Source organism: Theropithecus gelada, chromosome 18 (assembly GCF_003255815.1).
Source record: "Theropithecus gelada isolate Dixy chromosome 18, Tgel_1.0, whole genome shotgun sequence".
In the NCBI taxonomy this organism is placed as follows: Eukaryota; Metazoa; Chordata; class Mammalia; order Primates; family Cercopithecidae; genus Theropithecus; species Theropithecus gelada.
In genome coordinates this window covers 44,621,079-44,634,797 of record NC_037686.1, presented here as the reverse complement: position 1 = coordinate 44,634,797, position 13,719 = coordinate 44,621,079, and the positions used below count along the sequence as shown (strand labels likewise).

The 13,719-nt window shown below is 37.6% G+C and overlaps 1 protein-coding gene and 1 pseudogene across 4 annotated transcripts in view; one reads left to right on the top strand and one right to left on the bottom strand.

The window, feature by feature from the left end:
* DYM (dymeclin) overlaps positions 1 to 13,719 on the bottom strand; it is a 405,816-nt gene that overhangs the window by 321,194 nt on the left and 70,903 nt on the right. For all 3 annotated transcript variants that reach the window (XM_025365065.1, XM_025365067.1, XM_025365066.1), the window contains 2 exons: positions 7,524 to 7,617; positions 6,433 to 6,566 (listed from right to left, as the gene is read on the bottom strand). In XM_025365065.1, the coding sequence (XP_025220850.1) occupies positions 6,433 to 6,566; positions 7,524 to 7,617 (228 nt within the window). The remainder of the gene's footprint in view (positions 1 to 6,432; positions 6,567 to 7,523; positions 7,618 to 13,719) is intronic.
* On the top strand, positions 9,709 to 10,132 carry LOC112611355 (annotated as a pseudogene). The gene has a single exon (XR_003116634.1). The product of XR_003116634.1 is annotated as an ATP synthase subunit g, mitochondrial pseudogene (transcript).

Genomic DNA, 13,719 nt, shown 5'->3' with positions numbered 1-13,719 from the left:
TCAGATATCATATATCAGCTGATAAATGGATGTCTTCAGCTACTGCGTGGTCATGCTCCATTTTTCCCCCTTTCAACAGTATCTGTGTAATCATTTAATTTTATTGCTCTTTTATCAACTGTAAAAAGAAATTGGCAGAAAATATAAAAAGGGCTAAAGTAGAAATCTCAAACTAACAACATGGAAGACTAAGGTAAAAATAATTACATATGCCAAAAACAGAAAGTCTTTAGTCTTAAAAGATATTCACTGGACTTAAGCTGGTGGACCAAGAGTAGGCTCAATTATAAACACAAACAACAACACTAAAGAGCATGTATAGGGCCAGGTGAGGTGGCGCACGCCTGTAATCCCGGCACTTTGGGAGGCCGAGGCGGGCGGATCACCTTAAGTCGGGAGTTCATGAGCAGCCTGGCCAATATGGCGAAATTCCGTCTCTACTAAAAAAAAAAAATACAAAAATTAGCCGGGCCTGGTGGCGGGCACCTGTAATCCCAGCTACTCAGGAGGCTGAGACAGGAGAATTGCTTGAACCCGGGAAGTGGAGGCTGCAGTGAGCCGAGATTGCGCCACTGCACTCCAGCCTGGGTGACAGAGCAAGACTCCGTCTCAAAAAACAAAAAAGTATAAAATCTTGAACTGTCAACTCTGTATAAAGAAAGCATATATTCACAATGTCAGGTTCAAATTAAAAAAAGAAAGAAAGAAAAGCTCTGTCAGTATATGGACAGAATCACTGACAGATTACCACAGAGATGGCTCTTTCAGTGAGATAACTATCTTGATAATGTGGCCTATGGTTGAAAAAGTGTCTTTTTCCCACTATCCTTACATTAGAATACCTAGGATGCACAACAAAAAATCTTGCATCCCAAGCTTGGACAAAGGTGGGGGGTGCAGGGATACTCTGAGATTTTGGCCCCAAAATAAATACAGCATATCTCTAAAGTGCATCAATTCACTTAATGGTATATAATGAAAACTAATTTTATATTAAAATAAAAATGATATTGTAACAGGATAAATATGTTACAGGAAAGGGGTTCCAATCCAGACCCCAAGAGAGGGTTCTTGGATCTCACGCATGAAAGAATTCAGGGCGAGTTCGCAGTGCAAAGTGAAAGCAAGTTTATTAAGAAAGTATAGGAAAAAAACTCCAGAGACAGAGCAGTCCCGAGGGCTGCCGGTTGCCCATTTTTATGGTTATTTCTTGATATGCTAAACAAGGGGTAGATGATTCATGCCTCCCCTGTTTAGACCATATAGGGTAACTTCTTGACGTTGCCATGGCACTTGTAAACTGTCATGGCGCTGGTGGGAGTGTAGCAGTGAGGACCACCAGAGGTCACTCTCATGGCCATTTTGGTTTTGGTGGGTTTTGGCCATCTCCTTCACTGCAACCTGTTCTATCAGCACAGTCTTTATGACTGGTATTTTGTGCCAACCTCCTATCTCATTCTGTGACTTAGAATGTCTTAACTGTCTGGGAATATAGCCCGGTAGGTTTCAGCTTAATTTTACCTGGCTCCTATTCAAGATGGAGTTGTTCTGGTTCCCATGCCTCTGACAATATCATGTTAAATAAAGTATAAAATATGCATATTTTGTAGTACATAATACAAAACAAAGTGCTAGATTTGCAGGTATTGAGTGGGCTATGCTCTTGGGCCCTGTGAGGATAAACATTCACTCCATTCTTGCTGCTAGCACTTCGTGGGAAGGTTTGCAACTTGCCAAGCAGAACTATGTTTTTGGTACTGCTGGCATCACAATCACGAAGGCCAGCATTAACAAAACTAACACACGCAAGACAAAATTCTAATTAAAAGCTCTAACTTTAGACATCAGTATATATTTAACAAATATAGAAGGCTAATTATCAACATAATAAATTAAACATATTCCTCTCTTGAAACTCAAACTCAATGTATGAAGCACAAGCTCTGAAAATCACTGCTAAATGATAAACGATAACTGTGAAAGATGATGGAGTGTTGGGGATAGTTACATTAAATTAATTCAATTCTATATAATTCTTGCAAACATTCCCTCCTAGAAAAAAACAAAGTATATAACATTCAAAATACCAAAATTCTGCAGAATCTCTCACACACCAACTTAGTTAACTTTCTCAAATCCTTGATTAAGTCTATACTATAACATACAGTTATATGGTAGTCAGAGAACATAATGATCAATCCCAAAAGAAGATCAAGACCAGCAAAAAATCTAGCTATATTCAGAAACAACTTAGAAAGTTTTGGCTTATGTTCCTTTCCTACTTAGTGACTGAGAAAGAGACAGAAAATGTATTTTGCCTGTGAAAGTTTAGGGGGAAGAAGGAGAAATACTTGTTTTTCCAGTACCAATAATCAAATGTGGAGTCAAAGGGACTTTTATTATTGAAATAAACTTTGGTGAAATGACAAATGCTCAATCTCTAAAAATATTAGGACAGTTCAGTTTGCTTCCTGTGCCTCAGCTCCCTAAGGTAGCTTAATGAAAGGTAGCTTCAGTAAAATTTGGCTGCCCAGGCCAGGCACAGTGGAGCACACCTGTAATCCCAGCACTGTGAGAGGCCGAGGTGGGCAGATCACGTGAGGTCAGGAGTTCAAGACCAGCCTGGCCAATATGGTGAAACCCTGTCTCTACTAAAAATACAAAAGCAACCGGGTATGGTGGCACATGCCTCTAATCCCAGATACTTGGGAGGTTGAGGTAGGAAAATCACCTGAATCCGGAAGGCAGAGGTTGCAGTGAGCCGAGATCGTTCCATTGCACCCTAGCCTGAGCAACAAGAGCGACTCTGTCTCCAAAAAACAAAAACAAAAACAAAAACAAAAAAAATGGCTGCCTATCTTTTTTAGAGCAGAATCTCAAAAGTTCAGCAGGAATTACTTCAGAGTAGAAAGCACAGAATCCAAGAAAGGAATGTCTGATCTACAATGAAACTGGAGAGTTGTTTCCCCTGAGAAGACAAGGTAAACATTTTTATCCAAGGGAAATACTCATGGGGCAGCCCCTAAACACATGGGGCTCTCACAGTTACAAAATGGGAAAGGGGAAAAGACACACACACACACACACACACACACACACACACACACACACACACACTACACCTGCCTTGGACTTTAAAAGAAAAAAAAATACATATATATGTGTGTGTGTGTGTGTATATATATATATATATATACACACACACATACACAAACATATTCATTGCCATTTTATTCACCCTTTATAGAAACGTATTCTTTACTTAATAAATTAATATGGTATAGTATCTGAAATTTAACATTTTTTTAACAGCATCAAAGATAATTTCAGTACCTATCCCCTTCCCCCGATCCCCCAAAGTTAATGAGGTAGTAATTCATACTAACTCAAAACTGGGCAAAACAATAAATGACTTTCCATGAAATGTTCTTCTGGGACAGAAGAGAAAATAAAAGATGACAGCAAATAAAACTGCTAAAATTGATATGCTTGCTTTATTCAAGAATAATAAAGTTATCCACATTTTAGCTATGAAATGTAGAACAGTAATTGTGATACTGTGATGGTTAATATCGAGTGTCTACTTGATCGGATTGAAGGATGCAAAGTACTGTTCCTGGGTGTGTCTGTGAGGGTGTTGCCAAAGGAGATTAACATTTGAGTCAATGGGCTGGGGAAGGCAGACCCCCCCTCAGTCTGGGTGGGCACCATCTAATCAGTTGCCAGCACGAATAGAATAAAGCAGGCAGAAGAAGGTGGAAGGAGCAGACTTGCTGAGTCTACTGGCCTTCATCTTTCGCCCATGCTGAATGCTTCTTGCCCTCAAATACTGGACTCCAGGTTCTTCAGTTTTTGGATGCTTGGACTTACACCAGTGGTTTGCCAGGGACTCTTGGGCCTTCAGTCACAGACTGAAGGCTACACTGTCAGCCCTACTTTTGAGGTTTTGGGACTCAGACTGGCTTCCTTGCTCCTCAGCTTGCACAGGGCCTATTATGGGACTTCACCTTGTGATCATGTGAGTCAATACTCCTTAATAAACTCCCCTTCATATATACATCTATGCTATTAGTTCTGTCCCTCTAGAGAACCCTAATACAATAACTTTCAAAGAAAAGTGGAACATATGATTTTGCTTCCCTGCAACCAGCCAACAATGTCATCTGTTGGAAAGAAACTTTAGAACACTTACGAAACAAACTTAATTGTGATATTTTAAATTCAGCAGGCTCTCAAGGATGAAATTTGAATTTAAATACACTCAACCTGTATTTGTCCAGTATCAGTAGAGGGAAAAAAAATATTTCCACATAAACAGAAGACAAAAGATTGCTGATATCTTGTTCAAGCACAAACTAGAGTTTGCTCATCTATCTGCATATTTGGGGACAGGGCATATGTAAACTGCAGCAAATTCCATTCAGTCTACAAACTTCTAACCAAAGAAAATGAAGAGCTCTTGCCTGCTAAATGTTCTACATGCCCTGCACACAGCATTGCTATGAGGCAGTGGTGTCCTGCCCTGTGATGTTTGCCACCTTTCAGTTTCCTCAAAACCTGCAGAACTTAGTGAGATTTGGACCTTACAGAAATGAAAGGCAATAGCCTCCTTGGACATGAACCTGCCAAATGGCTATCAAGTCACAGAAAAGATGCTAAAATGTTCGAAGATGGTAAAATCGTATTTTCAAAGTGTGAGTCAAGAAGAATGTCCTTCTCTAATTTGGAAATACACTGAGGAAAAGATTGCAGTAAAACAGAAATTCATATTCTATTTCTCCAAAACCGTTTCCTGATCTCAAAAGAGGCCATAAGGAGCCTAAAGAAGGATGAAATGACTGTCCTAAGTTGCTCGATAGTATGTGTAGAAAATTCCTCTACCATCAGGTAATGGGGTTTCAGAGGGAGAAGAGATAAATACACACGGTCACTCTGCTACTTGAGTTGAAAGTATTGTAAACTATTGTTTTCTTGTATCATGTCATTTCATTTGCTCAAAATGTAACATAATACCCTAATATATTTAAATGATATAACCAGAATTTCCATAAGATTTTTGCCATCTAAAAATAGTTTTAAGAAATGCTTGAATGCACAAAAGGTTAACTTTTCACAGAATCTCTTCTACTTCCCCATAATATTGTTTTTAAAAATTCTATGCCGGGCACGGTGGCTCACGCCTGTAATCCCAGCACTTTGGAAGGCCAAGGGGGATGGATCACTGGAGGTCAGGAGTTCAAGACCAGCCTGGACAATATGGTGAGACCCCATCTCTACTAAAAATACAAAAATTAGCTGGGCATGGTGGAATGTGCCTGTAGTCCCAGCTACTCAGGAGGCTGAGACAGGAAAATTGCTTGAACTCAGGAACAGAGGTTGCAGTGAGCCAAGATCGCACCACTGCATTCCAGCCTGGGCAACTGAGCAAGATTCCATCTCAAAAAAAATAAAAATAAAAATAAAAATTCTATAACAGAATTTAAGAAATATTCCCCATAGACATGGATATACTGAAAAATCAGTACATTGTGATACTGACCTAGATGAATAGTAACTCTTTTATACGTTTGTTTCCATTTGTCAATATTTGACTTTGACATTTAAAAACAGGTATTTAGCAACCACAGCTGAAACCACAGTGAAAAATTACTCCTGGTTTTTGAAAGTTAAGTGTGATTATGTATATACATGAAATCCACATAGCACACAGACCTCCATGGAAAGTATACACATCACAAAGTTCTCTCCCAATACCTGTCCCCACAAGAGATGGTAACATATGACCTTGAATCACACAGGTGATGCTGTCAGCCTGATGAGGGTAGAGATCTATTTTGAAAACAGAACTCAGAAAACTACGGGGCAACACTGCCTTGCCCTCAGAAAGGAAAGACTGTGTGAAGCGTAACCTTTCCCTACATCTTCAGAAAAAGATGACACATTTTGGCATCATAAAACTGTCCTTGAAAACGTTACTTCTGATAAAGTGTTGTAGTCTCAAAGACACTCAGACCCAGAAGCTATTGCTGCACTCTAGGAAAGTAACCTTTAACATAAAATCCGACTAGTTGGCTCCCTTAATAATACATTGACTTGGCAATGATATTTAAAACTGACACCTCTGTTTTCTGAAAGAAGTAAATACTTGTGTGAGTTTTATTTTTATGTTACTTTCTTCTTCATCCACATGCATGAAAGTCAAAATAAATGAAACTTTCAACCCCATCAGCTTTCTTATTTAAAAGGAAAAAAAAATTCTGAGTCTTGACTCATTTAAATTAATACAGAAAAAGAAAAAATGACAGTATAAGTTCATTTTAAAATGAAAATTATAAGGATAACTGGAATTTTCAAAATTATACTTTTATTCCTGAAATTTTATCCTTATGTTACACATGCTGTATCCAGAACATCTTCAAAAACAATACTTACTGTAATTGCCAGGAGATTTTTCTTCATAAGTAAAATGAAGTTGTAATTCCTCTTCCGACATCTGACAGATGAACACTTTCAGCAAACAGCAAATAATAAACAAAGCATTGTGTGTCTGCCAAATGAAGATGTGGCTAGAAAGACCAAAATCATACAAGAATCAATATTTAAACATTAGCATCACGGTTTATTTCTAGTTCATTATTTCTTCCTGATCTGTCAACCATTTTGTCCATCCTAATTGGTAATATTAGGACAATGTCCATATATTTTAATGGCTCATGAGTTATTACATTGTACCAGCGATATTATGTTTTACTTCATAGTTCATTCCACATATTTTACATAGTGAATCTACTTAATAAAAATCTTTACTGATGACTGTAGGAACGACTGTTCTTTGTTCTTAACAGGTATACCACATACAGGCAATTAAAAGAGAAGAAGGCTACAAAAAAATTTTTTTTAATTGTGGTAACATAAAAAGAATATATGCAAATATGTAACCAAAATTTTCAATGAGGCACTGCCTGCAGCACAGTAAAATACTTTTTATTTGTATTAATGACCATGAACTCCCAAGAAAAACTTTATTGGATTCAATGTAATTTGTTTATAAGCAAGACAATGCAAAATCTTTTAATCTTTTCAGAGACTGACACCCAAACATGGTTTTGAAAAATGCTTCAGTGCATAAAAAGTTAACCTTTCATTGATGTAAAGAATATGATGGAAATAACGGCAACAGATGTAGAATGAAATAAAACTCAGACTAAGTCATCATTTAAACTAGATAGCAGCAGCAGTGATAATGGGGGGGATTACCTTCTTAATGATAATTACATCATTATTCATCTTCTTAAAGCATATAAAGATTGTCTAAAAACCTGAAATCAAATTCCAAAATCTATAATCTCACCCCAGTGACTTAAGACACTAACCTAATACCTCTTTTACCTTTTTTCCTTAATAATAAGAATAATTCCTTCACAGAGATTTTCAAAAGACCACAGTCCACTTCCACCAATAAATGAAAACTAAAATTCACATTGTTAAATATAAAGCAAACATGGTTTAATTAGCCAGCTTACTTCTGACATTCTGCTGAGAGTTTTAGTTCTTTGGTTCTAGAAAGGAAGACCTTAATCAGTGCACCAAGATTTCCTGTTCGAGGATTGTTTTCAACTGCAAGAGAAGAAAAGGTTTTAAAAAGTTAAATTTAAGAACTAAAATCAAAGTGAGCTTATCATAACACTTATAAAACCAAATGCCATATTGAAATTGCTCAGTGACCAACCTTACTGTTAATTTCACACCTAATTACAGAAATAAGCAATGAGAGAAACTGTTGCTCTTGGTCTTAATTCTGAACATCAAAAACTGATCTGCAAAATGAAAATGATAGAAACAGTACAAGTAGCCATCTTACCTCAGAATCCAAAATCATAAAGGAAAAAATAATAGTTAACAGACATAGTCAAGTTACACACTAAATCTTTCTCTAGAAAAGATTTTTAAAAACTCAAAAATTGATCATATGTCCCCAGTATATAGAATATAATAAACTATAAAAGTTTATTAAATCTAAAACACCATCCAGATCACAAATCATTTGAATGAAAAATTAAGAAAATATATCAACAAAGCGGTGTGGCTAGAGGGGGAGCTATTTGACCAGCCAAAACTTTAAAGAATTTGTTTTTAACTTTAAATGACGGGCACTTCAGCAACTGTATCAGTAATCAGATTTAGTTTCTAGATCCAGGTCTATAATTAACTGAATACTGAACCTCAGACAAATCACTTTACTTCTCCAACCTCAGTTTTCTCATCTGCAAAAGAAACAACAGCTAACATATGATGAACAACATAGAGTAGGTGCTTTACATGCATTAACTCATTTAATCTTCATACCAACCCTCCAGGAAAAGCACTAGTATTGCTTCCATTTCACAGATCCTCACCTGGAGGTTGCTACTTGCTCAAGGAAACATCCTTATCAACTGGCTCAAATCTTTGACTTTAAACTGCTAGGTGAAGCAACCTCTATAATCAAGAAATTGGACTTAATGAAACTATAAAGCTCTACTAGGCTGCACAGCAAGTCACAGAAGCATGGAAGCTAAGAATTCATCAGAAGGGAGAGATTATTTTGTAGAACCTTTCATTTGACTGATGAAGAGACAGGCTCAGAAAGGCTAACCTCTGGGCTTAAAGTCAACAATATGTTAGTAGCAAACACCGTCTTCTTCCTTGACCAGTGGTTTTCAAAATATGAGATTCCAGAGTCCTGGATAATTGTTTCTCTTCTGAAGTGTATTTTTAACTAGTTTGAAAACTAGAAATGCAAACACTCAGACACACTGGCTTGGGGAGCCAGGAAAGTTCATTCTTACGAAGATCTGGGAATTTTGCATATATTTGAACTTCTTTTTTTCAAATGTAGAAACAGGGTCTTGATCTACCACCCAGGCCGGACAGCAGTGGTGCAGTCATAGCTCTCTGCAACCTTGAGCTCCTGGGTTCAAGTGATCCTTCTGCCTCAGCCTCCCAAGTAGTTAGTGCTACAGGCATGTACCACCATGCTCAGCTAATTGTATTTTTTGTAGAGATGGGATGGCCCTATGTTGCCCAGGCTGGCATATTTGAACTTATTGAAATGTGTCAAGATTTGAAAAAATGAAGTTTTCCAGAATATTTTTTTAAAATTCAGGCCCATACATATATATTTTAAAATATTATACATGGGAGTAAGTACAACATTACAGCATACCTGCATTGTGCTTAATAACTGCCAGGCTCACTCCCTGCTGCATATGTATTCTTGTCATGACTTGAGAGTCAATCCAAGTAATTGCCTAACTTTCTAACTGTGATAAAATGACAAGCACTTTGCTATTCCAAGTGTGGCTCATGGACTGGCCACAACAGCATTATCTGAGAGCTTGGTGGAAGTTCAGAAGCTCAGGTCCACCATACTCCTAACTGAAGTTGACAGTACTTCTCAAAGTTTAATGTGTATTTAAATCACAAGGCATTCTTATTAAAATGCAAATGGACTCCACATGTGAAATGTGCACTGAGATGCTGCATCTCTATCGCTCCCAGGTGACATCCACTGCTGCTGCTGCTAGCTGAAGAATACCACTGTGAGTAGCAAGGTGCAACATTTGTTGTCAATCAGCAGTTTTTGTCCAGCCTTCACAATCAAGAATAGATATGTGGGGGTGACATTCAGCCGGTCGTTCCGGGCGACGGACTTTGCATTCCAGAACCATGGCCCAATTTGTCCCTAACCTTGTTGAGAAGACCCCAGCTCTGGTGAATGCAGCTATGACTTACTCGAAGCCTTGATTGGCCACATTTTGGTACTACGCCAAGGTTGAGCTGGTTCCTCCCATCCCTGCTGAGATCCCTAGAGCTATTCAGAGCCCGAAAAAAATAGTCAATAGTGCTCAGACCGGTAGCTTCAAACAGCTCACAGTTAAGGAAGCTGTGCTGAATGGTTTGGTGGCCACTGAGGTGTTGATGTGGTTTTATGTTGGAGAGATCATAGGCAAGCGTGGCATCATTGGCTATGATGTTTGAAAACCAATCTTTAACATCTGGTTATATTTGATTTATTATTTGAGTGTTGTTGGACCATGTGTGATCAGACTGCTATCTGAATAAAATAAGATTTGTCAAAAAAAAAAAAAAAGAATAGATATGTGATAAGAGAGTAGATAATGTTAAGAGTTTCACTTTGAAACAAAAATGTCCTATTCCTCTTTCAAGTTTTAGTGTTAATGAAAAAATACCCAGAGACCTCAGGATAAACTTTTTAAGAAAAAACAAACAAACAAACAAAAAAAACAGTTAAGGTTTGCAAGTGCATCTCTGTGGGACTTTATCTAGCTATTGTAAATCCAAACAAAATGCTGAAACAAACTAAGCTGAGGGTAACATGACTACAATCATCACTCAGAATCCCAACTTTGAAATCTTTGTTCATTCAACAGCCCCCTTTACTACTGAATGGCCTTGTAATTGTTGAATGTATAAATGATTAGCTATTTAAAAAAATAAAACATTGTGTTTTTGGAAAGAGTAACCAGACTACTTGAGTGATATAATTAAAGCACTGTGTACCTTCTTCATTCATTCATTCAATCAGCATGTATTTATTGAGCTACTCATATGTGCCCACACTGTTTCAGATACTAAGGAAATATTTGTAAAGAGAACTCCCTGTCTTCGTGGAGCTTACCTACCAAGACAGTTAAAAAGTTTCCATGATACTCTTTTGGATAAGATGAAGATTAGGGTAGTAAGTTAATAAAATTAAATACACTCAATGATTTTAAACAATACTCCATGGTAGATTCAAGATTCCAAAATATCTCAATGGTAGAAGAAAAGAAATTTTACATGATCACAGTTAATTGGTGCAAATAAAATGCTATATTGAAGCTGAATGAGCTTCGAGAACCAGAGTAACAACACAGGAGGTCCAACCGGAAAGCAGAAAAGTGTAATAGGACTAGATTACAGAATCTTACAAAGTTCAAATCTCAGTTCCACCACTGACCAGCTGTAGAACACTTGGCAACTTACCAAACTGGCCCCTGCCTCAGTTTCCTCATCTGTAAAATTAAGATAACAACAGTGCTTGATAAAGAGCTAACTTACCTGGTGCTAGAGCTTGAACTTGTAGCAGTCTGTTAACTAGTGATGCTTGTGTAAAGAAGGGAATGCCCCCATCTCTACAAGAATTCAAGCAAAGTTTGGGTAACATTCAGATAAGGGTATTGTAGACAGGATTTCTGTTTGAGATGAGAGATTAAATTTGCTTCTAGCCCCTGAAACAAACTTTTCTAAGATCTCACTGAAAGACTCATGAGCTCTAAAATCCAACAACCAATGTAGAGAAAATACAGAGGAGAGAGGACAAGATGACCCCACACAGGGATACAACGAACAAAATCTACATTGTGGGAAACTCCACCACTCAGTTTCTTCAATAAATACACTGAGAGAGGGAAAAGAAGAAAAAGACAGATGAAAAGGGAAACTTGCTATGAAAAGAAATATAAAGACATAACCAAAAATAATGTGTGAACTTATTCGGCCCCCAGTTCAAACAAAATGAGACAATTACAAATTTGAACACTGAATATTTTGTGATATTAAAAGTTGTTTTTTTCATAAGATCGTGGTACTTTTTTTTTTAAGAATCCTTATTTAGAGATACATATTCGGCTTGGACAACACAGCAGCATATGGTGGAGGGAGAGGTAGAAAGACACTGATGCAGATGATCAACCTGGGAACTTCAGAATTCCCTCATACCTCAAAGCCAAGAAGTGAGGGTAATGAAGGTCCCATTTAAACTAAGAAGACTTGGACAAATAAAACCTTCTCGGGCTCTATAAATTAGGTTGGGAAATATATCAATTTGCTCTCAAACTAAAATAACAGCAGATTCAACAAGCATCTATAGGATCTACACAAGCAACAGAGGAAATAAACGCAGCTTCTCTGGGAGCAAACAAGGCACCTTCATGGGTTATACCCCATCCCCTTACTCTGCTTTATTTTTCTCAACAGCCACCATTATATAAACTAGATATACTTATTAATTATCTGGCTCCTCAATGAAATAAATAGATCCATGAGGTCAGAGACCTGGGTCAGTGTTTTTTGCACTCACAGCCCAAGCTTATGGGATAATTCCTGTAATATAGTAGGTGCTATAAATAAATATAAATTTGTTATATTTTTTATAACATATTTAACATATATAAACATATAACAATATTTGTTATAACATATTTGTTATATAAATATGTTAGTTTAATGAAAACGAGAAAATAACAACAGCAACCAGAAGATAAGAAATGAGTTACAGTGAAACCTCAGAAGAAAAGCTAAATCAAAATTGCCAAAAGAATTTTAATACACAGCAATCAACAATGGACAATAGGAAAATTAACCATCTATTTTTTAAAAAAGAACAGAAATCCATTGGGGGAAACACATGTAATGAAAAGAGAGCAAGCCAGGCACAGCAGCACACACCTGCATCCCAGCACTTGGAGAGGCCAAGGTGAGAGGAATGCTTGTGGGCAGAAGTTCAAGACCAGCCTAGGCAACATCACAAAACCCCATCTCTACACAAAACACAAAAATTAGCCAGGTGTGGTTGTGCATGCCTATGGTCCCAGCTATCCAGGAGGCCAGGCAGAAGGACTGCTTTGAGCCCCTGAGGTTGAAGCTACAGTAAGCCATGATCACACCACTGCACTCCAGCATGAGCGACAGAGCAAGACCATGTCTCAAAACAAAACAAAACAAACAAACAAAAAAAAAACGGCTGGGTGCAGTGAGCCACACCCGTAATCCCAGCACTTTGGGAGGTCAACGCAGGAAGATCACTTGAGGTCAGAAGTTCAAGACTAGCCTGGCCAATATGGTAAAACCCCATCTCTACTAAAAATACAAAAATTAGCCAGGCATGGTGGCGCATGCTTGTAATCCCAATTACTTGGGAGGCTGAGGTGGAGAATGGCTTGAACCCAGGGGGCGAGGGTTGCAGTGAGCCAAGATCATGCCACTGCACTCCAGCCTGGGCGACAGAGCGAGGCTCCATCTCAACAACAACAACAACAACAACAACAACAACAACAAAAAGGAGAGCAGCCTATCTACAAAAGACTAGAAATGATTAAGAAACAAGCTAAAAATGCAATAACAGCTAAAACATACACTACAATAGTAAAAGAGGAGAACTGGCCGTGTACAAAACATTGAAATCAATCATACAAAGGAGGAAATATGAGAAAAGAACAGAGACAAAAAGATACAGAAAGTAAAGAACAGAGATCCAACCTGAACATTACGGGTGATCAAGAGGTAAGGAGAAGAAACTAAAACACAAAATCAGAGCCATAATGAAAAAAAGAAAAAAGAAAAACAAACTTCTGAACTGAAAAGGATCTTAATACACCAATCAAAACACCTCATCAAATTATAGGAAAAACCATACAGAGAAAAAGCATAATGAGAAATATTTATCACCAAGAGTTAAAGGAAAAAGTTTCATGAACAAAAAGAAAAAAAAAGAAAAAAAGGACAAATGAGGCCACAGAACTTGGAGATATCCCTAGGTTAAAATGCCAAAACAAGAAGTGAGGATACCTGGCTCCTGAAAAAATTGTATTTATATGCCAAAGGGCTAGAGTAAAGAGCAGACTCTTTCAGGAGAGGACGGTACAGCTGCTTCTTTACCCTTTATAAGCTGGCAAA